At 42.4% G+C, this 26640-nt stretch overlaps 1 protein-coding gene across 3 annotated transcripts in view; it reads left to right on the top strand.

The window, feature by feature from the left end:
* Window positions 1-655: 655 nt before the first annotated feature.
* Window positions 656-26640, top strand: part of LOC127657565 (arf-GAP with Rho-GAP domain, ANK repeat and PH domain-containing protein 2-like) — a 145910-nt gene continuing 119925 nt past the window's right edge. For 2 of the 3 annotated variants that reach the window (XR_007972306.1, XM_052146425.1), the window contains exons 1-5: window positions 656-760; window positions 10158-10985; window positions 20953-21026; window positions 22495-22571; window positions 23283-23347. Coding sequence is in view for 2 of the 3 variants with exons in the window: in XM_052146425.1 (XP_052002385.1) it covers window positions 10207-10985; window positions 20953-21026; window positions 22495-22571; window positions 23283-23347 (995 nt within the window). In the remaining variant the exon portion in view is untranslated. Of the gene's footprint in view, window positions 761-10157; window positions 10986-20792; window positions 20813-20952; window positions 21027-22494; window positions 22572-23282; window positions 23348-26640 lie in introns of those variants that run through there. The other variant, XM_052146435.1, reaches the window with a different exon arrangement.

Raw genomic sequence — 26640 nt, forward strand, 5'->3', positions numbered from 1 at the left:
TTGATGAAACATTTTGATCAATTGACAGCCCTGATTTTTTATTTTATTATATATATATATAAAAAAATAATAATATTGGCCTACTTGGTCCTCCATAGAAAACACCAAACCACAGAGAATGAAAACACGTTTGGATTTAGCATCATCATGTGGTTAAATGACTGCATTGTGCATTCAGATAATTAACCACAGATATCCCAAGATAGCCCCCATGACACCGGAAAACAACAGAAAACTATTTCAAGTCAGTTTTTTGTCACGCATATACATTAAAATACATATACAAAGCTATCTTCTACAAATGTTTACATGGTTTCTAAATATGCATCTGAATCAGCCAGCAGTTTTGTAATTTGCTGTCATTGGTGTGGCACCAGTCATGACACATTCTATCCTGCAGAATCCATCACCGGAAGGCCATCAAGCTGCAACACGCAGTGTGTTGACTGATGAGACAGAGATAAAGAAGAGAGATTCTGGCTTACTAACCAACATCATTATACTTCTATGTTATTTCCCTTTTAATTGAGTCTATCTGACCATTTGGGCAGTGTAGGGGGATCAGGTGCGGTTGGTTGCGGGCTAGGCGTGTCTGTGCAGCGCTGATAGGAGTGGAGAACAGCGCAAGCGCGCCTAGACTCGAAAGCCGGAACGGCATTTTTATAGTAGATACTAACTATAGTAAGCAGATGGTGACAACGTCTTGCCAGAGAGGTACAGCGACACTGCGATAATCCGAACCAGGAAGGTGCCCGCTGAGGTATGTTCAGAGAAAGTTGTGGTTTCCCCTCACAACATAACTTTGCTGAGATATTTTGCTTTCAGATTGACTATGCCTATACTTTCGTAAATGGGGTACATATTTTGTGAGATATTGACTCCAAATGAGTTACTTCGACCATCACAACACATTTACTACAGGCATTCTGGGTTACATTTGTAGATAACAAGGGGCAGATATTTCCAGTTTTGGATTTTATTGGTTATTTTGGTACAGCTCAAGGCTACACCTCTAAACGAGGTGTTTTATACGAGTATTGTTATTGCCAATAAAAATAAACGTACAGCAGTGTGTTGATTCTTATGTGCCACGATGAAGATGTAATCAATGTATAATGGTATTTTAAAGCTGAATATATACTTGCATTGCAGTGTGATAGGAGTGTTTCCAACTACTGGACTTTGCTCTTGAGTGGTGGATTTTATGAGAGAGAAATTTATGGTATGCATGACTCAAAATAAGTGCAATAGTTTTGTTGGAATACGGTTGGAAAAGCAAACGTGCAGCGTAAAGTTCCGAGCGCACGCAAAAAAAAAGAAAAAAAAGAAGATAGATTACTTTACTAAACTCAAGACTGTTCAAGACTGTACAAAATTACTTTTTGTGCGCTTAAAATATCATTTGCACGATCAAAATATTATCTTGCCCACACAGAAAATTTTTGTGCGCTCTAAATATAATTTTGCGCTTTCACAATCTTGCCACATAAATATGGGGACAGCAGAGTAAGGAGCACTTGAGCACATTCTTTGTGTACATTCTTCATACTTTAATTACTTTGGGTGTAAGGAATGGAACTACATGCTTGTGCTTGTTATCAAGCCTAGAAGAATGCTTTGCAACATTCATCCTACGGTTTGAACCAGTAGGATGAAGATAAAATATGTAAATAAATAAATAAAATCAAATAAAAAAATACAGCACAGTTAATGGTTTAAAACTTTCAAGGAATAGACCCTTTTCAATCAGGTTTACAAACATTGTCCTTTCCCAAACTCAAGCTATTGTCCAGGTCCAGAGCAGAGCAACACATCGTTTACAAATGCTTACATATAGTTGTCTGTCTATTCACATTAAGATGCTGGATAGGAGAAAGTATTTTAACTTGTTGAACTAAAAATATTACACGCTTTATCTTTAACATATTGTAGAAGGCAGATTATTCATCTTTATTCTGCTGCTAAACAAGATTACATTATATTCAACTCTTTGTAGAAATCAGGGAATTGTAGTATTGGGAGAATATGATATGCTGTGAAATTAAAGGAATATACACTCACTGAGCACTTTATTAGGAACACCTGTACACCTACTTATTCAAGCAATTATCTAATCAGCCAATCAAGTGGCAGCATTGCAATGCATAAAATCATTCAAATATGGGTCAGGAGCTCCAGTTAATGTTCACAGAAACCATCAGACCGTGGCATGATTGTTGGTGCCAGACGGGCTGGTTTGAGTATTTCTGTAACTGCGGATCTCCTGGGATTGTCACGCACAACAGTCTCTAGATTTTACTCCGAGTGGTGCCAAAAACAAAAGATATCCAGTGAGCGGCAGTTCTGTCGACGGAAATGGCCAAACTGGTTTGAGCTGACAGAAAGACTATGGTAACTCTGATAACCTCTTTCTACAAATGTAGTGAGCAGGAAAGCATCTCAGAATGCACAAAATGTTGAACCTTGAGGATGGGCAACAACAGCAGACCACGTCAGGCCCATTATAAGAGGTGCGCTCGGTAACTTTTGTCTATGTTTCATCTTGGACTAGCTGGCTTGGATGTTGTATCATTTAAAATCAATAGTTTTAAGTATCAGATGCCATTGTAGAAATGTAGCATTCAGTCAGCCATGATAACTTTAATCAGATTTCAGCTGGTCATGTGAATCCAACATGGCCGCCCCCATGAGGGGACCCTCTCCATGTAGAATAAAACAGCTTTTATAAGGTTACTGATGTGACTAGAGTCTTCATTTTAATGTGAGTGCTCATGATTTCCTACATATATTGCAAAATTACAATTCATGTCTTTTAGGAGTTAAACGTTTTGAATGAGAAAAAAAATGACTGGTTTCACGTTTAAGACCGTAGTGTTCCTAATAAAGCGCTTGGTGAGTGTAAATCCCCATGCCTAAACTAGTAAATGTCTGATGCATGTCAGTGCAGGTTTGGGGATTGTGAAAGATTTAGATCGTGCCAAAGCGGTGATGCTTTAGTTTAGGCTGTTACTGTTTGCCAGTTACGTTTGATTTAAAAAATGTGATTGCTTAAGCTGTTCTGAACGAAAATAGCCTTTTGTGTATAGTGAACAATAATCTGAAGCCTGGGCTGCTAGTGTTACCATTAATAAGTGTGTTTGAGTCAGATTAATGTTAGCATAATGTAAAATACATTTAGTAACCTAATCCAGTTGCTATATTGTACTCATTTACTCTGATTGCCACCCTGATTACTTTCAGATTATTTATCTTTTCAAGGCCATTTATATTCAGTAAAAACAAGAGAATAACAACTTCAACAAAAATTTTTTTAAAGTAGTAAAATATGAATCATATTTTCATTTATGAAACAAAGAGGACGACATTGAACTTGTGAACTTATTACAGTCACCTAGCAAGCGGTTTGACAAGGGCCCGTATTCACAGAGACACTGTAAAAATGTCTGCAATTTTAACGGTAACGGACTGTAAAAATGCTTTAATTGATTAACGAGTAAAATATACAGTAAAAGTTGTATTGTATTTTAAAAGACAATAAAATCGTTTATTCAATACAATGTTGTAAAAAGTATGATTTTCCTGGATAACTTATTTATACAATTTAACAAGAGTACATGCACATTTTACAGTAAATTATTGTTAAAATTACAGTAAAAATTTTCTGCATGACCCATTTCATGATCAGTTATGTAGATTGGGGTGTTCTGTGTTATATTTGATGTAGTTTAGTTAATGTTTACTGCATTATTTTAATCTCAAATGTGTTACTCTGATGGTGTTTAGTGTTTGTGTGAGTGACACTGAGCACTGTCTCTACATGTTTATTGGTTGTTGCTCCTGGAAGAGTCACTATTGGTGAACTTTATGTCATGTGCCCTTCTGCAATTACTACAGTGAAAAGCAATACGTTATAAAGTGAAAAGCAGATTTTTACAGTTTCAGAATGTTACAATTATGTACCTGATTTTGTTTTTTTCTTTTAACAGTGTCAGCGTGGTCATGTAAATTACAACAGTTTTACACTGTAAAACTTTTTTTTACTGTATTTGTTACTTAATTATTCTGCAACCACAGCTGCCAGTGTTTTTTTGTTTTTGTAAAAACAACAGCATATTTTTTACAGTGTAGGAGTTCTCCAAAGAGTTCCTAGTTAGGAGATTGTTCAGTGAGATCAGTCTACATCAGTGGTGCCCAATACGTCGATCGCGATCTACCAGTCGATCGCAAAGGCAATGCTGGTAGATCGCACAAAATTTAAATGTACTTTCATTAAATTAATAAAAAATAGTTTTAGTTTCTGGCACGAAATTGCAATACTACTGCCCGGATTAGGCAAAACTGAATGGAACCAGACAGTAGCTAATCCGGACAGTAGCATCGCAATTTCGCGCTCTGTTCTCAGAAGTCCTTGGAAGGCGCATATGTGCAAACCTAGTTGTCATGGCAACTGAATAAACAAAACCTCGCCTGGTCAATATTTACTCGTCATCAGAATAAGGTAAATGTCCTGGCTATTGTAATTTATTGTGCTGTAGGTGTTTTGGGTTTAATGTTAAAACTGAATGATATCAACATTGAACATTATTATATATTTTTTTATTAATTAGAAGATGAATTCCATTTAGGGATACATTCAGTAGTCCCAACAAGCATTGTCTTATTTTAAATGAAACTGTTATTTTAGTTGGTAGATCTTATTGAGTTGGTCATATAAAAGTAGATCATCACACAAAAAAAGTGTGGGCACCCTTGGTCTACATAGTAAATTCGTTTTTATGAAGCAAGGTTATAGTTATTCCCTCGTCCAACACCATTGCAGTAATTTATTTGTTTATTCATTGTAATTGCTTGAATATCAGATCCAGCATGTCTACAAAGAGCATTGAAATTTCTTTTGCCAGTATAGCAAGGATTTTGGTGAAACGGACAGGCGCACACACAGTCGAGTGAAACATCCCACGCTTTTGTGCTGCAGACTTTCTTTGCTTCTCTAAAACCTCACCATTGTTGCCCTCAACACTACTGTTGCATCTCCAAACTACCTCACCATGACATTTCAATTACTCTGTTCAATTGTACTCTTTGAACAAAAAGTCATTTTTATTTATTTTTTGAAGATGGAAAGGATAGTGTTTGAAAGGCTCATTGTGATACTTAAAGCTGAAAGAAGAAGTAATCTGGAGAAAAGAAGAAGCTGTGATCATCCAAGGCGGCCTACTGAAAGTGCTTTTAAACTATGGAACTAATATTAAGAGGACTGATAAAATCCCACACTAAGTTTGTTTTAACTTCTCTGTCATGGCTGAACAAAATTAACCATGGCTGTGAGAATGTTAATTGAAGTTTGGTAATAAAGGACTGCTACCTAGTTTTACAGTTTTAATTTCTGAAACCAGACATTCATGACTTATTTATTTATGAACAGTCCTTTGTTTAAGATTGAATAAAGATGAGAAATATTTACTACAGGACTGCTTTATTATTTAACTTGGTGCCATGTGAATAGATGACCAATCCATAGCACTATATACTAAAAAACAAAGTTGAAATCCACTGTTAATATAAGCATTAACCTGAGAGTGGTTTTGAATTTAGAAGGGATTGGTTAAATACCCAGAGGAATGATGTTCGGCCAAAGTGAATCAGAAAACAATTTGGATAATAACGATAATTAGCCAGTCTTTGAAGGTTTTGTAGGTTTGAGAGTTAAGTGTTGTTTTATTCTTTGCTTCTATGTTTCCATGAAAATTAAATGGAATTTTGTTAGTTGTGTGTTTGAGGTTGTAGAGAATGTCTCAACTCATCAAATAAGTTAGAGTTGGTAAAATGTGTCAGTAAGATGTGACACTACCTAATCTAGGATATGACCATATACACTCAGTGAGCACTTTGTTAGGAATATTATGGTCCTGATAATGTGCCCAATGTGGTCTTCTGCTGTTGTAGCCAATCCTCCTCAAGATTCAACATGCTGTTCATTCTGAGATGCTATTCCGCTCACTAAAATTGTACAGAGTGGTTATCTGAGTTACTGTAGCCTGTCTGTCAGCTCGAACCAGTCTGGCAATTCTCTGTTGACCTCTCTCATCAACAAGCATTTCCGTTGACCGAACTGCTGCTCACTGGATGTTTTGGCACCATTCTGAGTAATCTCTTGAGACTGTTGTAATACTCAAACCAGCCTGACTGGAATCGACAATCATGCCGTGGTTGAAAATCACTAATATATTTTTTTTCCCCATTCAAATGGTTGATGTGAACATTAACTGAAAATCCTGACCTGTATCTGAATGATGTTATGCATTGCATTGTTGCTTTGCAACTGGCTGATTAGTTAATCACATGAATAAGTAGGCGTCTAGGTGTTCCTAATAAAGTAATAATTGAGTGTATTTAGAAAGGGTCCATCATATTGAATAGTCTGTGATTGTCTGATTTTAAATTTTAAGTCATATTTTTATGACCCCTGCATGTAAGGGCTGCACGATTATGACAAAAATCATAATTGTCATTTAGTTCCATTGATATTGTTAAATTTACATTTAAATAGGCTACTTATTTTGTGGGGGGCATCTTCATGCCATATTCTTTATTTTGGCTACACATCTAAAACAAGCTGAGAACTGTTTTTCAATTTGAATTTTTTGAAAATCAGAAATGTTCAAAATTGTACACAGAAAGCCAGCAACGGACATGTCTCTGATTGGTTACAATAACTTGACTGATTACAAGAGAAAAATAGTAAAAATGTATAGAATTAAAACTTGTGCATCAATAAAAAAAATGCCAATGCCAAAAAAATGCCATATTAATAATATATACAATTACTTATGATCTGTCCTGATCATAACTACCAAATATTCATTCATTTTCAGGATTTTAACCCTTTTTTAAATGTCAATTTGTTTACATAATGCCACTGTAATTTTTAATAAAAAAAAAAAGCACATTTATTATTTTCTATACACTAAATGCTGAGGGGAAAATTTGTTTTTGATTATCACACTCTGGTATATGTCAATGGTTAGAAACAACATTGATTTTGGGTTGCAGTTTGTTTACATAATGCCACTGTTGTTTTACACACACACACACACACACACACACACACACACACTCCTAACCCCCCCCTCCCCCCATCATTTATTCAACTGGCCTGCAATTCTCTATAATACAGCAAACAGAAAATTGGAAAAAGCATGTATTTGCTCCATAGGCTAAACATGAGAAAATTGGTGCCATCTCGTGGAAAATTTTCAATTTTGAAGCCAGGGCTCCGGAATGAAAGCATAATATCATATAATTTGTGATTGTATACTTTAATGGCACTGGGATCAAATATTACAGTTTAATGGGTTTCATTGGGGACATTTTTGTCCTGAAGGTCCTGAGTGTAACTATTTTGTGTACACAGTGTATTATAGATGTAATTTAGGAACTGAGGTTGAAATATCAAAATTCCCAGCAAAATACACACCTTTGGCTACATTTATGACGTTGGCATTAATTTGGCATTAAGGTGGCACAAGGGTTAATATAAATGTATTTCTGGATAATCTGGGATTTTGCTTAAATCAGAAGCTTCAATTCTGGGTAATCTATATGTTGCTCTTTGTTGTGTTTCTCGTATAGCATGCATGAATTTTGATGATATAATTTAAGAACCATTGCAGAAGTTTATATCCCAAGCAGTGGCGGCTGCTGGTCTTTCAAAGAGGGGAAGCTCATTTTCGGCCTACATTATAAACTTATTTACCCTATTTTTTGCACTAAATCAATCTTAGGTGTTGATCTGCCCTGCTGTTTAATTCTAATTTTTCCTCGTAAGGAAGACTTTCAAATGGCTTCGCCAAAATCAGGTCGACAATATTAGCACCGTCTGCCATCGTGCGCAGTTTCATCCGTACGACGCTAGCCTAGCCTACTGTATGAATGAATGAATGAACGAACGAACGAACGAACGAACGCTCTAAAACAAAATATATTACATTTGGTAAAACTGAAACAAGGAATGTGGTGTATAACTGTGTGAAATGTATTATGCAAATTGACTAGCAATTTCGCCAAACAAATATAAAGAAATAGGTTGCAGCAGTTTGTCTTTCGACTACACTTGAGAAATCCGCGATGGGACTGAGCGCGAAATAGCTTCAGTGACTTCTTATAGTACAGATTCGCTGTCAATCAAAAGGAGATGCAGTCTTTCGACAGATCCTCCAATCATCACGCGGAAGCCGGAGTCCGGGCCAGCCCACTCCTCATTCACCCCCAGAGACGCTGAGCGTCCGTGGGCGGGACATAATCGCAGCATTTATCCAATGACCGTCTATTTTCGGAGCACTGAAAAAAACTGTTCAGAGCAGCCCCATTGAAGTCAATGGACGCTCGGCTTCAACAGGGAAATGCACTGACGCTACGGGAATGTATGAGAAGTAAATCGAGTCAGCCGACCTGCTATATGTAGTGTAGCTGATTCTGAACGAACTCGTCTTCGAGATGAACGTGTTCTAACGCATTTTTAGTCAATAAATTGTTTACACAATAGTACATATTTGACCATTATTTTTTTGACATTATAGGGGAAGCTGAGCTTCCCTTGCAGTCTTAAAGAAATCCGCACTGATCCCAAGATAATGCAGAAGCACTTATCAATGCCTTTGTTAGAAGAAGGATTGATTGTTGCAATGCTTTTTCAAAACCTGATTCATTCTCTGCAACTTCAGAACGCAGAAGTACTTATTCTAACAAAAACAAAGAAGGTAGCACCCCTGTGTTCCATCCCATTTTTCACTATCAAGTATACAGTAGATGGCTTTTATTTGCTTGTATCGTTTACACTAAATAGCTTAGCACCAGTGCGTTTTGTGAATGTCTGCCTTTATATGTTGCTACATTTGACTTCAGATATGCAAATACTCCCTTTCTGCAAATGCTGCATGTAAACATGCTCAAAACAGTGGAGATGATTGTGGACTTTAGGAGGAACACACCAACACATCAACTTGTGGCAGATTGAACTTCCTCAACTGGCAAAGGAAGCACAACCTGCCACAGGCGCTGCAAATCCAGTTCTACTCCGCAATCATTGAGCCTGTATTCTGCACTTCAATAACTATCTGGTTTGGTTCAGCAACAAAATCGGACATCAGAAGACTACAAAGGACAGTTTTGACTGCTGAGCAGATTAATGGTTCCCCTCTGCCCTCCCTTCAAGAACTATACACTTCCAGAGTGAGGAAAAGGGCTGAAAACATCTCTCTGGACCCCACTCACCCTGCCCACTACCTTTTTGAACTGTTGCCATCTGGCCAACTCTAGCACATGAACAGCACATGGACAGTTTTTCCACTCAGGCTATACATCTCATGAACAGTTAAAACTATACTATTAGTGCTTAATGTGCAATACACAGCCTAGTCAGTTATATTATTTAACATATCTTTCTGCATTACATTCCCTTGCACTGTATATAACAGATTTGGATTTGTACATACTTTATGTATATTTTTGCCTTATTGTGTATTTCACTATAGACTTTCTATTAACTTTTTAATTTTAATTAAAAAAAAAATAAAAAAAAATAAATAAATAAATATATATATATATATATATATATATATTATCTCTGTCTTGTATTGTGTGTGTGTGCACTGGAAGTTTCTGTCACCAGTAAACTCTTCTTATAAACTTAAAAGAAGACACAAACACACACATGACGGACATGTCCGCTAACGATCTCTCTCTCCCGCACGAACCCCTGCAGTCAGCCTTTAACCCTCATGGAGGCATAATTAGCCTGATACGGGACCGGGTGCGTAGGATCACGACCCGGCCCCGCCCTCCGCCCTGCCACAAGCTCTTTCTGATTTCTTTCTAAAAATACAGGAAGTTTCTTTCTGCTTTATACTACAAAACCTTAGAATTACTAACATGTTTTATTATTCAAGATGGGCCATACTTGCAATGTACAAGTGAGCCAATTTAAGCATTTTTGCTATTCAATGTTTGTAAAACATTAGATTAGCAATGGTAGGCATTAAAAATGCTAAACTCCAAACACCCAGACATTTACTTGATAGTTTGTAAATGTTATTATTCATAATACTTATTTTTACCTAGGGTGTGTTCTCACATTTTTCTATTGTCCTTTGCCTCAGATTATCCTTACCATCCAATGTCAGACTCTCCTCCAAACCCGCAGACTTCATGACCAGTGAAGACCCATCTGCCTCGTCTTCTATGGAGCCTGACCAGGATATTGATCAGTGGTTGGCAAGTTTGAACCTGCCCCAGTATGCCTCCAGCTTCACTCGGGCTGGCTACCACTGCCTTAAGGACCTCAGTTGTCTAACCAAGGAGAAGCTTCTTGAGGTGGACCATATCCCCACTGGACACCAACGGAGGATCCTAAGCAGCCTGGAGACCCTGATGGTGGAAGCCGATGGAGGTAAGGGTTTAGATAAGATTCCAGTGAGGAGAAAACCAATCCCAAGACCTAGACAGTTATTTCCCAAGGATAAGCAGAGAGGAACATCTTCCCAGCATCCTCAGGGCAGTAACATCCAGATGGAAAGGCAAACACTTTCTGCAAAGACTTGTAAGGGTTTGGAGACTGCTGCTGACATAGAGCAGATGGCCGTTGGTTCAGCTACATACACTCTTCCTCACACACTGTCTAGTGATGCATGTCAAGCTGCTTCCTCCAGCTCTAGCTCTGCCTCTGAGCACAGCAACAATGAATCATCGGAGAACGTATCAGACGAGCCCTCCTGCTATGGCGCAGAAAATATTAAAGATGAAAATTATTATTTTCCTTCAGAAGGACCACCTGTAGGTTTTCAGGGAGATATGATTGAAAATGAAATATATGAGGAATGCCAAATGGTTAAGGAACCTTCAGACGCAAGGCCCACACGTTCCTTTAAGCTACGACACAGGCCTGTTCCAGAGATCCCTGAACATAGCTTCATACCACCTTATGACTGGTGAGTAAATATGCAAATGACTTGTATTAGTTTTAGTTTTTTTTGTCATATTTTAAATATGCATTTTAGAACCAGAGATAGTTTGTAAAGCAGAAAAACTGCTTTACCGTAGCCGCTTTTCCACTATGTGACTAGTGCGAGCCAGGGCTATCAACTGGCCAGCCTGGGCCATTAGCCTCGGACCTCGAGCCGCAAGATCTGCAATCGATCTAATTCGACTACTGCATTCTCATCACACTCGCCATTAGCTTCATTAGCTAACTAGTTAACTTAAAAAAAATATATATATACATATACATTGGGATATACATTTTATCAGTCCTTGCGTTCCCTGGAAATCAAACCTATGACCCTTGCCTCGCTAGGTAGCCTCATTTGTAAGTCACTTTGAATAAAAGCATCTACTAAATGCTAACATGTTTATGTGTGCTCTACCATTTGACCTGTAAGAGTAATTATAATTTCAATTCATTGTCTCACCTAACAATTAATTATATTTAACCTAAGATAGCTAGCTAACTACGGTACTTACCTTAGTAAGTGATCGCTGGGACACTTCAGAGTGTGAAACCCATTGTTAAGGTGCTTTCACACTAACAGTGATTTACAGCAACAAAGTGACTGGAAATCATAAATTTTCAATGATTTGAGGAGACATGAGTGACTGACCATTGGCAATGCAACAAGTTTAGCGAAGTTGATTTCAGTTTTATTCAAATGCACAGTGACGCAATGCGATGACAGACAGTGAAGCTCACAAGAAACCAACAGCACAGCAGCTTATGTGACTTCCAGCCATTTAGTATAAGCACCAATATATGTTATAATAACAATGCTACTTGCGATTATAATGATATTTATAAGTGCAATTACAATGATAGTTTTAATTGCAATTATAACTGACAAGTCTGAATCAGTTTTGAGGAAAATATGAGCTATAATACTGTGTCATTAAGCAAGAATTCAATGCTTGTGAGTTATGGTTTGTGCACCAAGGTCTTAGACTAATATTGTGTGGGAAAAATATTGTTTGTGTGTACATTTGTGGGACATTTTATAGGATTTATTTATTAGATTTGATGTATTTAATGAAAGGTTTAAACAATCAAGGTCTTTGATTTGAAAAGGATTTGAAATCCAAGCATAACATCTCTAAAAGAGATAGTTGTTCCAGTAAATTTGTAATTACTGTGCCTGCAATGTAGCTCTGTCTTATTTCAATTCAAAACTGGGAACGTGTTACTAAAGGGCCCTTCAATTTGAGCATCTGGCTAATTCATTTGATTTAATTTTATGCATTTGCCAGACGCTGTTTTCCAAAGTGATTTACTGTGTTTTCAAGCTATAGCCTACATTAAATCAGTATGTTTTTCCCAATCAATCCTGTCACCATGATGTTGTTAGCACCATGCTCTTCCAGTTCCCCTTCTGTCGCTCTCTCCACGTTGTGTCGGAGAAGCGACACTAGGGGTCTCTCTTGAGCGCCGATATCCACCTCTGATCTATGAAAAAAGGCCAATGAGAGCTGGCAGCCAGTATTTGCATGTCCCGCCCCCGGACATACGGGTATTTAAGCGGCGCAAATACGGGAGTTCATTCAGAAAATTTCTTCGGAGCCGATGGTCTGTCTGCAGTTTGCTGCGAGTTTACACACCACTATTACGTTCCTGTCTCCTCTGACGATCTGCATGCTGTTGGATTTGACGGCGCACAACAGCGGCTTTCTCCTACTTTGCACGGCGTGCATTGTTGCCCCTGAGCGCTTCGACAGCGCAGACACACACACATACTGTGTATTAAGAGTTATTTCCCTTAAAAGAGTGAATTTCCCTAAAAGAGCAAAACACAGCGGCGTTGAACGTCCTTTTCAGGAAGCGTCTTTTTCAAGATGCCCTTCCGCCCCTGTGTTGTTCCTGGATGCGGTAGAGTGCTCTCCGCTTCAGACGGCCACAGGCGCTGTCTCGTGTGTTTGGGCCGCGATCACACCGAGGCGGCGTTTGTGGATGGCTCATGTTCTCACTGCGAGAACATGACCATGACCACGTTGCGGTCGCGGCTTGCTTTCAACAGAGAGCAAGCCACCCCAGCTGCACCCCGCATTGCTCCTTCTTCCCACGGGATTGAGGACGATGCGGTTGGCGCTGGGGGCGATTTGGGGGCGGCAGTGGGTGCAGTTTCGCCGGGTAGCCCCCGCGAACCTCCCATTCCCTGACACGCTCGCTGGTCCCCGTCCACGCTCGCGGCGATAGCGGCTCGCCTCACGGCCTGGCTGTCTATCCTCCCGAGCCCGAAGCAGATGAGCTCGCCGCTGCATCGGAGAGTGTGATGTCTGATGCCGAGGACTCCCCTGGACTGCCGCCTTTGGGCCAGCAGGCCCAGGCTGAGGCCGACGCTCAGATGTCTGACATGCTTTCCTGGGCCGCCGTGAGCGTGGGGTTGGATTGGAACCCTCCATCCTCCCCTCAGCCTTCACGGTTGGATGACTGGTCACGGCCACGCATCCCCCCCGGTCCCGTTTTTCCCGGAGGTGCATGACGAGCTGACGTCTACGTGGAGAGCCCCGCTCTCCGCTCGTCTAGGTGCCACCCGCTCCACTGTCACCACCCTCGACGGCGGAGAGCTCCACGGATACGGGGCGATTCCCCAGGCTGATAGGGCAGTTGCGTACCATCTATGCCCCGGTAGCCCTACCTCCTGGCGTGGCTGCCCCGTACTCCCATCCAAGCCCTATAGGACAACATCCTCGCTCAACGCGAAGGCCTACAGTGCGGCTGGATGCGCTGCCTCCGCCCTGCATGCGATGGCCCTCCTGCAAGTCCACCAGGCCAAAGCACTCAGAAACATGCACGGGGTGGACCTGATCCTGATGTGCTGCAGGAACTGCGCTCAGCGCCCGACCTCGCCCTGAGAGCGACGAAGGCCACAGCGCAGGCACTCGGACAGGCGATGGCCACCCTAGTGGTCCAGGAACGGCATCTCTGGCTCAACCTGGTCGAGATGCGTGAGGCCAACAAGAACCGCTTCCTGGACGCACCTGTCTCCCAGATTGGCCTTTTCGGCGACATCGTCGAGGACTTCGCCCAACAGTTCTCCGCGGTGAAGAAGCAGACGGAGGCCATATCTCACATCATGCCCCGCCGCACACCTGCCGCTACGGGCCCTGCCCCGTCTGCTCGCCGAGGGCGCCCCCCTGCGGCGAAGAAACCAGCTCCTGCTCCGCCCCAACCCGGGCCCAGCTCTCAGCCCCAGCGTCGAGCACCCCGCAGGTGGCATACGCCCCCTGTCTCACGAACCCCCTCTAGGACCCGGAAGGCTCCCAAGCGTTCCTGAGACAGTCGACCCAGAGCCGAAGACGTTAGCTCCGGTGGTGGTAAGACCGCTCCGTCCCCCGGTGGAGGGCCGGGAGGAGAATCCTTTGTTTTTTCATTTGCCACACCCCCTGACGGGGGCTGTGGTACCCACATTCTCAATAAAAGAGCTATTTCCTTTGCCTCTGGGTCACCTGGTCCGCAAATGCCGTTCTCACGGCAATCTGCTTTCAGATTATGACAGTCCCGGTACACCGGAAGCGGCGATCCCGCCTTCCGCCTGCCCACGACTGTCCCCCGGCCGGCCGGTTCAGACGAGTCCAGAGGACACCAACATCAGACCTCCTCCTCAGTCACGAACCCGCCCCCTGCCGGGCGCGCGGAGCAAGGTAAGTGCTTTGAGTTTATTCTCAGCACCTCAGCCTCAGGCTGCAACGAAGCCGCCCGACGCTGCATTACCTGTTCCGCCCCGCTGCGAGGCCCCGCCAGGTACGTCCAAAATACTCGTCCCTTTGGTGCCCCTAGCGCAGAGCTGGGAAGCGTGGTTTTCGCTTCCCAACGCGTCACGCTGGCTGCACCAGACCATTCGACTCGGTTACGCAATTCAGTTTGCCCGGCTCCCGCCCCCCTTCAGGGGCGTCCGCTTTTCCGCAGTACATGGCGAGCATGCCAGTTCCCTGCGCACGGAAATCGCGACCCTCTTAGCCAAGGGCGCGGTAGAGCCCGTCCCTCCAACTGAAATGAGGAAGGGTTTCTACAGCCCTTACTTCATTGTACCCAAGTAAGGCTGCGGCTTACGACCAATCCTGGACGTGCGAGTTTTCAATCGGGCCTTGTTAAAACTCCCGTTCAATATGCTCACGCAGAGAAATATTCTGGCTGGTGTTCAGCATCTAGATTGGTTCGCAGTGGTAGACCTGAAGGACGCGTACTTCCACGTCTCAATTCTGCCGCGACACCAACCCTTCTTACGGTTTGCGTTAGACGGCCAGGCATTTCAGTACAAAGTCCTCCCCTCGCGTCTTCACGAAGGTCGCAGAGGCGGCCCTTGCCCCGCTACGAGTAGCCGGCATCCGCATTCTCAACTACCTCGACGACTGGCTCATCCTAGCACACTCTCGAGAGTTACTATGCACACACAGAGACCAGGTGCTCCGGCACCTCAGCCGCTTGGGGCTTCAGGTCAACTGGGAAAAGAGCAAGCTCACTCCGGTTCAGAGAATCTCTTTTCTCGGGTTGGAGTTAGACTCAGTCACAATGACAGCACGTCATTTGAGCGAGCGAGTGAGCGAGCGTGCTCAGTCGGTGCTGGACTGCCTCGCTTCCTTCAAGCCAGGCACAGTGGTCCCTCTAAAACTTTTCCAGAATCTCCTGGGGCATATGGCGTCCTCCGCGGCGGTTGCGCCGCTGGGGTTGATGCATATGAGACCACTCCAGCACTGGCTCCAGACTCGAGTCCCGAGACAAGCATGGCACCACGGCACGGATCGGGTAAGGATCACCCCCGCCTGCCTCAAAACACTCCGACCCTGGACAGGTCTCTGCTTTTTACGGGCAGGAGTGCCCCTGCAGCAGGTGTCCCGATGCATTTTGGTCACAACCGAGGCCTCCCGGTCCGGGTGGGGTGCCGTGTGCAGCAGGCACGCAGCAGCGGGCCGTTTGAAATGGGCCCCGCTGCGTTGGCACATCAACTGCCTGGAGTTGCTGACCGTCCTTCTTGCTCTCAGGAAGTTCCTCCCGTTTCGGGACAAACACCTCGTGAGATCAGACAGCACCACGGTGGTGGCGTACATAAATCGCCAAGGCGGTGTATGCTCCCGCCACATGTCACAACTCGCCCGCCGTCTCCTCCTATGGAGCCAGCAGCAACTCAAGTCACTCACATCCCCGACAAGCTCAACGTCGTAGCGGACGCGCTGCCCGGCGGGGAGTGGAGGCTTCACCCCCAGTTGGTCCAGCTGATTTGGGAACGGTTTGGCAAGGCCCAGGTAGACCTGTTTGCCTCCCAGGAAACCTCCCACTGCCCGCTCTGGTACGCCCTAACAGAGGCTCCCCTCGGGACAGACGCGCTGGCACACAGCTGGCCCTCGGGGCTGCGCAAGTACGCATTTCCCCCAGTGAGCCTTCTTGCACCGGTGCTGTGCAAGGTCAGGGAGGACGAGGAGCAAGTCACGTTAGTGGCCCCCTACTTGGTTCTCGGAACTCAGACTTCTCTCGACAGCTCCTCCCTGGCAAATTCCCCTGAGAAAGGACCTCCTCTCTCAGGGACGGGGCACGCTCTGGCACCCGCGCCCAGACCTCTGGAACCTCCACGTCTGGTCCCTGGACGGGATGCGGAAGAGCTAGCCAGCTTACCGGTGACCGTTGTGAATACAATCAACCAAGCCAGAGCCCCCTCTACCAGGCACCTTTACACCCTAAAGTGGCGCGCATTCGCAGATTGGTGTTCTTCCCGAACCGAAGACCCGCAGAGATGCGCGATCAAGTCAGTGCTCCTGTTCCTACAGGAGAGGCTGGACAGGAGGCTGTCCCCGTCCACCCTCAAGGTGTATGTTGCCGCCATTGCCGCCCACCACGATCATGTAGACGGCAAGTCTTTGGGTAAGCACGACCTGATCCTCAGGTTCCTGAGAGGCGCCCGGAGGTTGAATCCCTCCCGGCCAGGCCTAGTTCCCTCCTGGGATCTCTCGGTAGTCTTGGCAGGACTCCAGAGACCCCCCTTCGAGCCGCTTGAATCAATTGGACTCAGGGCCCTCTCTCTTAAGACGGCCCAGCTGATCGCACTCGCCTCTATCAAGAGGGTCGGGGACCTGCAAGCGTTCTCTGTCAGCGACACTTGCCTGGAGTTCGGTCCGGCGGATACGTCTGTGATCCTAAGGCCGCGACCGGGCTATGTGCCCAAGGTTCCTACCACACCCTTCCGAGATCAGGTAGTGAACCTGCAAGCGCTGCCCCGGGAGGAGGCAGACCCAGCCCTTTCGTTGCTATGTCCAGTGCGCGCCCTGCGCATTTACCTGGACCGCACACAGAGCACCAGACGCTCTGAGCAGCTCTTTGTCTGCTTTGGGGGACGGCAGAAAGGGAATGCCGTCTCCAAATAGAGGCTCGCCCACTGGGTTGTCGACGCCATCACACTGGCTTATCACACCCAGGCCGTGCCCCTACCCTTGCGGGTCCGAGCTCACTCAACAAGGGGTGTTGCGTCCTTGTGGGCACTGGCCAAGGGCACCTCCCTAGCAGACATCTGTAGAGCCGCGGGTTGGGCAACACCCAACACCTTCGCAAGGTTTTACAACCTCCGCGTTGAGTTGGTTGCGTCTCGTGTTTTCTCAGGTCCGAGCCCGTAGAACTCGGTAACAAGTAGACCGACCGGCCGGGTGGATCGCTTGCGCCCAGCGCCCTTTTCCTGACGTCAAGGTAAAGTAGTGCGCCTTTTTTTCCCAGGGCGCCCCACTCCGAGTCGGGACCCTGGTCGATCCCTCCGGGTCCACGGTTCAGCGGAGGAACTCGCCGACCCAAGCCACTGCGGGTACCCTGATGGCTACCCTGTACTGGTATAGGTGCTCCGCAGGTAAGGCCTCCTGCTCGGACTCCCCCTGTTTGTAGTTCCACGGTTCTGTCCCCTTACGAGCGGACCCCCGTGTCTCCCTTAGGCAGTTACAACTGCCCCGGTCGCCGTGCTGTAGCAACTCCCCCCTTTCGAGGCTGGATCTACCACCGCACCATACTTTCCACACGAGCCCTAAGACGGCCGTGTGACGTGTCTACCACTTTTCCTCCCCAAGAAAAAGGGCAGGTGTGGTCTCCGCAGGGTCTGGGTAAGACCCCCTTCCCTATATGCGTGTAAGGGCCCCGGCCGTGATTGCTCTATGCGAGAAACATAGAGAGAAAAGAGGCCCAGGTAGGCTGGCCCGTTCCCATGTTGGCAAACATCGCCTTGTTCCCCTTCCAGGGTAACTAGAAGGATTCCGATGTTCTTATGGGGCATTGGGGAAGGGTACGTGCAGCCAGGTACAGACGATGCGTGGCACTGGATGAAATCCCTGCCCGCCGCTGTATCGGCGGTTCACGTACACGGTTCAGCGCATGGCAAGATTGGAATGGGTCCCCTAGTGTCGCTTCTCCGACACAACGTGGAGAGAGCGACAGAAGGGGAACGTTTGGTTACGTATGTAACCTCCGTTCCCCGAGGGAGGGAACGACACGTTGTGTCTTTCCTCCGCCATGTCGCTGAACCGAGCCACTGTTGTGGCCGGACCATTTCCGGTTTTCAGAAAAATCCTGAATCAACTCCCGTATTTGCGCTGCTTAAATACCCGTATGTCCGGGGGCGGGACATGCAAATACTGGCTGCCAACTCTCATTGGCATTTTTTCATAGATCAGAGGTGGATATCGGCACTCAAGAGAGACCCCTAGTGTCGCTTCTCCGACACAAGGTGTCGTTCCCTCCCTCGGGGAATGGAGGTTACATACGTAACCAAACGTTAAGCTACAAGAACACAGAAGTAATTTATTAGTACTTGTTTCCAAGCTCTAGGCATCTTTCAATAATCAGTGTATGGTCATGCTGTAGTTTCTTCTTTCAAATGTCAAAGAATGGGATTATAAAATGTTGTATGTGTGCTTTTATTGTAAAGTAAGGCAGTCTTAAAGTAATAGTTCACCCCAAAGGAAATTTCTATCATTATTTACTTATCTAAATGTCTCTACAAAGTCTTTCTTTTCCAGTCTTTCGTTCGTGGAACACTAAAGGTAGATTTTTAAACCCTTTACAGGGTTTATTTGTCATATAATGAAAGTAAACGAGGGCTTCAGCCTAAAAAAATTACTATGGAGCCATTGGCATCTAAAATTAAACATTTAGGAGCCAAATGGCTGATTTTGGTTACCAAATTACAGAATTGCTAGATTTAGATCAGTGGCAGTTCTGGCTTACTTGGTGCAGTAGACGAGATATGGCGGTTAGTGTATTGGTATAATATAACATGCAGTATATAACAATATAACAAACATGTATGATACATGTTAACATATATAATCTTAAAACATTTACAACATGTCTTTGTAAAGTGTTACCATACACATACACACCTGGATGTCAGTACAGTGGCTAATAACGGACATTTTGTAGTCGCATTGTTCGAAATGTAGTTGCATTTGCGAGTGAATTACTCACGATGTAGAGGGCTGGCCATTATGAAATAAAAGATTGCATGAAACTGCAAACTGGCATCTCTCGCTCACTCGACCACACATTCTCTCTCACTACCACCTCGTCAGTCCTCCCTGCAGTGGATTATGGGCAATATAGCATGAGCAAGTGCAGAGCCCCTTAAAAGCCAGTGTACATTGACTGTACACTTGAAATATTGCTCTAAATAATGAATAGGGGCGATTTTAGACACATAGGGACTTTGATATGAATGCGCACAAATTGTTCTTGACTTTCGCCAGTGATTTTAGATTTTAAATTATTGTCGCAATTAATTATTTTTGGTCACGTTTACGATTATTTTAGTCGTAGCCTGGAGCCCTGTAAATAAGTGACTCTGGTCTGTCAAGCTTTAAGTCTACGTCCACATTAATCCAGATACATTTAAAAACAATGCTTTCGTTTTCATAAGCTCTCCGTCCCCACTGCCATTTTCCACAAGTTGATCGTCCACACATAAACATACAAAAACGCTTAAATCCCCTTACTGCGCAAGCGAAAACTCACCGTTCCATGTGCGAGCTGAAATGCAGTTTTCCTCATGTTTTTCTCTCTGGACAGCAATTCCGAGTAAACTTGGCGTCACATTTAAATGAATGCATTGTGGAGGTTGTACAAAGTAACATTTATCTTTAACAACACTATCAAAGTGAAAACCAGGCAGAATAATGCTGCTACAATGTAGGCCGCCATCTTGATTGTTTGTGTTTAATTGATCACATGAGTGCATGTGCACAAATACCTCATCGTTTTCAGATATCTCCGTCTTCCTCTTCCACACTACAACGCAAAGATGCCTTTTTCAAATGTATCAACTTGGTAGAGCATTTTGGCAAAGCTCAATTTTTGCTGTTATAAATGCCATCTCAGTGTGAATGGAAGGCCAAAACATAGAGAATAAGATGTGTTTTCAAACGAAAACGTATTAAGTGTGGACAATGGCTAAGAAGGACCAAATGTCACAACGTCATGTCGTAAGAACCAGTGAGGTTTGATGTAATCAAAAGATTAGCCATATTTTATTTCAGCACTTTAAGAATGATTTGATTTGAGAGTGAATAACAATTTCAATTCTGTTCCGTTCAACACGCGATGTTTGAAAGACTTACAAAGACTTGGAATACACTGAATGAGTTGTATCGATTGATTTTACTGTGGTTTTATGGTGTTTTCTTTTTGGAGCTTTCCAGACCAGAGTCACTATTTTAGTGTTTATTTTATTTATTTATTTATTTTTATGTACATGCATGTGCTCCTTTTCTGTTCCATGGATGAAAAAGTCATACAGGTTTAGAGCAACATTAGGTGAGTAAATGATAGCAGAATTTAAATATTTGGGTGAACCATTGCTTTAATTATAATAATTCATGAGTTCAAATATATAGAGGCATTTATTCAGAAATTCAAATGATTTTGCACATTTATTCTCACAATTGTGTGTGCAGGAGCATGGCAGTGAACAGCACTGACCGTCTCATAAGATCTGAGGAACCGACTTGCCCCACAACCATTCAGAAAGGTACACTGCGCTTTATTTTATTTCAGTTTTAGATGTTTATATTTGAAACACTGATTTGTGATAGGATGGCATTTTTTTTTTGCTCTATTAAAACAAATGTGTTTTCAAATGCACAATGGGACAGAGACAAAGCCAATACAGCACTCTCTCCTCCTATATTGAATAGGCTCTTATCTCTTCATGCATGCTTGTTGAGAGGCTTAGTTTGCCTAACTTTAAAAACTCTTTGAAACTGCTTTTGGCTTTGAAATGTTCTGTTGTGTCCCTGTTTCGAGTGTGTTGCAGTGTGTGTAATTGCTATGGGAAAGGAGGTTTTAGTGTCCTTGAGAAATTGTTTGTGCGAGACAGTGTGTGTGTGTGTGTGTGTGTGTAGGCGGGAATTGGGAGTTACACTGAAGTCTGAAAAAAGGCTTAGGTGTAAAAGTGGTTTAATAATGCCTATATCTACTAGATCTACAACCTAATTCTGTGCTTGCTCCCTGAAGACTAAAATGTAATGGAAAGGCAGATGAAGTTTTAGAGAAAGTTTAAAATACTCAACAAAAAAGTGTGTAGACTGAGAACGGGGAACTTGATTAGTTTGTAAAAGAGGAAAACTTGTTGATCAGAGAATATACGGAGGAAAAATCAATGTTTAATCATCTTAGACTATTAGATATTGTTTTGACACCCTCAAGTTAAGGATGGCAGCATAGAGGAGGAATACAAATCATTTACATATCCCCCATTCATTTAAAAATGCTCATTGAAATCAGGCAGAATGTTAACCTCAGTCACCATTCACTTTCATTATAAGGAACAAATATGCAGTGAAAGTGAAAAGTAATTCATACAGGGTTGGAAGAATACGTGGGTGAGTAAATTATAACATAATGTTCTTTTTTGGGTGAACTGTTCCTTTAAAGACAGGTTGCAATGAACAAATCAGGGCAGTGTGGGAGAGAAAAGTATCATTTGTAGTTAGAAGGTCAACTCTTGATCATGATAAACGATGACACTGATCTGAAATGGCACCTCGGCTACTGGGTTAAGATGTGATGCAATGCAGTACAGTTCTATCCTAGAGAACATACTGCTGTCTTGATCAAACACCCTATAGAACAATCTTATCTTACAGGGGGCCCTGTCTATTAGCTATATATCTGTGTGTGTGTCTGTCCAGAGGGAACAGTCTGGAATTCATGCTGCCCCTGACCGTCTCCGCAGAGATATGGTGGTCATTTGTCACCTTGACAACCAGTCACCCAAGCTGCTCCCTCTTTGGAACATTTTCCAAGCCGGCTGCGCTAAAGGACAATGTGTGGGATCTCATTTTATGCGTGTTCTTCTCTCGCTTACACTTTTTCCATCTCTTGCTTTCATTGTCTTATTCTCTCTCTGTCTACTCCTTTGCCCTCCTCTCAGGCTCTAAACACAATAAAACAACCTGTTTTACTGTAACAATTCATTTCAATTTTGTTAATTACAGCGTCACCTATAAAGAACTTGCCCTCCATTGACCCCTATGGAGAGCTTTTCCTGTACAATACAGCAGAAAACAAACTGGTGAGTGTATGCATCAACCTGTTGTTAACTCTTTCTGTTTCAGTGGCATACCCAAAAGGGTCAAGTGTTTGGTATAATTTTAAAGAAAACTTATTTTTTTTTAAATGATATAGATTATTATAAATTCTGAATTTAGAAACTTAAAAATCACAAATAAACTTGAGCCAAAAAATGTATATTTTATTTGTCTGATTTCACCAAGTCTCCAAGTGTCCAAATGTTCACCAAACAAATATAGTATAATAATTGTTCATAAGAACTAATTACACATGCAAAAACAACAATGCAGACATTATTTTAGTAATGAGATTTCACAGAATGAGTTTCATTCTGTGTCATTTGAGTCATCATTGTGTCTGTGTCATATATTTGGCACCATCTAGATGCTGTGTGCACATTGTGCTTTGTTGTGTGGATTATCTAATGATTTATGATCTATTACTTTGTGTGGGTTTAAATGGTTAAAAGCCATTCTGCGCTGATATATTTCAATTTGCTTGTTCTAAAACGAATGACATATTGCTCTTGTCAAAAAGCCTATCGATTCTCCAAAGTACAGCATCTTCCTATTCTTAACACCACTCCCCTTATCAGTTACAGCTTCAGTAAGGCTTGTGTAATAAAGATAAATGGGTTCATTTGAGTTTAATATAAATGTGTCTGAAAGTGTGTTGTACAATTTTAATTTGATTGTTTGTATTTGTTTTTGAGGATTTGGGCAAAGATGTAATGACCACTCAAGGAATAAAAGAGAACCTGGAACAACGGAAGAAGAGGTAAATTCAAACACATCATTTCCCTTCTGAAACGTGTTGTCACGGATTACATTTGACTAAACTATTCTTTTAAAAAATATACTTTTAATGGTAGTGTATGCTTATACAGTAACATAATGTTTGCCATAGTATAACTTTACTGGTCAAATCAGACATTACATTTGGAATTATCAGGACTATCAAATATTAGGACCCTTAGCATTATTAGACATTTTATTCAGCATACAGTTTAATATAGTTCAATCATCAGATTCACGCTCGCCCTGAAAACTCACATCCGTGTGCTCATTGTATTACATGATGATGTACATGTCCGTACTGCATAACGTGATGGCTCATTTCAGTTTAGCGCGGCCCATTCGGCACGTTTCGCTTGGTTCTCCCGATGACCAGTCCGCCCCTGATCGGCCCCAAAGTGCATCCGTCCACTGGTACAATGCCCGGGATGCCACCACTCCAGCCCTGCTTGAAATATTACTAAAATTAAAGGTCTTACAAAATACACTGATCTTGTCCCTTGCGGCTTTCCGTAGTTCAATGCACATTGTGTACAATGGACAGTGTAATAGCCTGTACTCAATTTGCGTGAGTCAAGTGTTAAAAAATGTTTTACTACATTTGCCAAAGTTTCATCGCATAGTTTATTCATGGCATCGTTTCTTAATAAAAGTGTTTTGCAAATTCCCACATCTGTATATTTCTCTTTGTTTTCAGGGTACTTAGTGCCTGTTTCAACAAAGTTTCCAATATCTCACTAAGACCGTTAACACATAGCCGCAATTGCGCGTCACGAGTGCTCCTTTTACATGCGCGCACATACACATGAGTGCTTGAAGCTGCTATAACAAGTAGGGTGTGTAAAAATAAATCACTATCTTCATTTGAACTATATCGATTCTTAAATCCCAAGATCAATCTTTTACTCTATGTGCAGCCCTCCATTACAATGAGAGGAAATTACTCACATTTGCAACTAAATTTCATGCTATGCGAATAAAATGTAGCTATATATTTGGCTACTGGCTGGTAAATGTTTAGATTACACTCACCAGTAATTGTGTAGTAAAGTGGTGGAGTATTCAGCAGCGAGATCCTTTCACTGCATGTTGAGAGGAAAAGTTGTTCCGTAATATGTGTCTCCAAAGACGAGATAAACACATCCCATTTGTCATTGAATAATGTCTCTTTTAATGCCCTTTCTGTTCTCTGTAGTCAGTTGTTGATCAAAAACAATAAAAACAATTTTTTATTCTAATCATGCGTGGCACAGATGAGATAAGCACTTTGAGTCCTTTCGATAACATGCGCTTATTTACAGACGCTATTTACAGACGCTATTTACAGATATGTTTTGTAAAAGAGACAGTTCCTGTTTTAGAATGTGTTCAAACAATCTGTGTAAATAGTACAAATTATTCAAAAAATAAACGTAAAAAAAAAATAGATATATTAATTATAATATCTTATTTTTTATTGAATGCATTAAAAAGTCAAAATGTGACCAAAATGATGAAAAATTTGTAAAATACAATTAGTAAATTTTATATTTTCGCAATGTACTTAGTTAGAAGGTCCCCTGTATAATTAATAGCATTAGCTGGGAGATAATTTATTTCATATGTAGACAAAAAGGACATTATAACTGAAATATACCCATATGAATCAGTATCACTCCAAAAAGCACATAAAGGGATCATAAAAGTAATCCACATGACTCCAGTGGTTAAATCCATGTCTTCTGAAGTGATATGATTGTTTTGAGTGAGAAAGAGTTCAATATTTATGTCAATTTTTGCTAGAAATTCTTTTCCCTGCCCAGTAAGGGGCGTATGCATGAAGAATGTGAATCACCAAAAACACAAGATGAAGAATAGTGATAGGAATTCTGATGAATTTCTGTGAACAGGTTCTTCCAGGCTGTTTGTTTCAATGAACCGGTTCAAAAGCAGTTCAGCAGTTCTTTTACGTTAACATGCACAGATGTCTCTAGCACGTAATTCTAACATTATGGAGTCGTGTTTTCATGCTCAAACATTTAAATAAAGCTATATGTGAATGCACATTTATTTGATGATTATTACCTTTTATTCAATTAAGTTATAATAATAATGCCGTTTATATTCATTAGTGTTTCATTCTGTGATCCTGCATGTCAAATACGACTGATATTGATTACATATTGGATAAGTTTACTACAGTAAAGTTTTGCACCTGAAGTACCCAATACAGACAAAATGTACAAACGTGGATATGTTCTATAAAGCTAGTCGTAAGAATATTTCCAGTATGTTTTGGTTGCTATTAGAGGAACGTATAGTTCGTCCCATGCTCTTTCATGTCCTCGGTACACACATGCTCAAAGGATCAGCAGCTCACTCGTCAGACTCCTCGGTAATCCTCGACAAACTTCGACAGTTCGTGGACTGGCACTTTCAGTTCTTTTTGAGTCAGACATGACCGAAGAGCTGACTTTCAGTTCTGCCTGTAGGTTTGATTCTTTCATTTATAACAGGATCTTTGGTACAATAACCGGTCTAGTACGTTGGAACGTACTAGATCGTTCATTTCAAACTCTGTGTCAGGCTACTAGTCATCTGCATTTATTTTATGAAATTTTGTTTCTTTAAAATATCCATCACAGTTAGCTACACAATTCATTAAGTATAATTAAAAATACAAATACAACTAGAAAACAAATATTTTATTCATAATTTTTATTTGAAACATAATCGAGTAAAACGCCTACTTAATTCTTGAGACTTTCTTTTGCAAATATTTGTAAAATTATTAAATAATAACACAGAAAAAACATCTGTTTGTTTTATAAATGTTTTATTTAGATACTTTTAATGTCTTGACTCATTGCAAGTCTGGAAAAAAGGAACACATATGTGAGAATGCTGTTTGTAGACTGCAGCTCAGCATTCAACAGCATAGTGCCCTCTAAGCTTGATGAGAAATTCTGGAATCTGGGCTTAAACAGCTCGCTGTGCAGCTGGATCCTGGACTTCCTGTCAGGCAGACGTCAGGTGGTTAGAATGGGCAGCAACATCTCCTCATCACTGACCCTCAACACTAGAGCCAAGCAGGGCTGTGTTCTCAGCACACTCCTGTATTCACTGTACACACATGACTGTGTGGCAACACATAGCTCACACATGCCATCATTAAGTTTGCTGACGATACGACGGCGGTAGGTCTGATCACTGACAATGATGAAACGAGCCTACAGAGAGGAGGTGCACACTCTGACACGCTGGTGTCAGGAGCACAACCTCTCCCTCAACGTCAGT

Source organism: Xyrauchen texanus, chromosome 2 (genome assembly GCF_025860055.1).
Source record: "Xyrauchen texanus isolate HMW12.3.18 chromosome 2, RBS_HiC_50CHRs, whole genome shotgun sequence".
NCBI lineage: Eukaryota > Metazoa > Chordata > Actinopteri > Cypriniformes > Catostomidae > Xyrauchen > Xyrauchen texanus.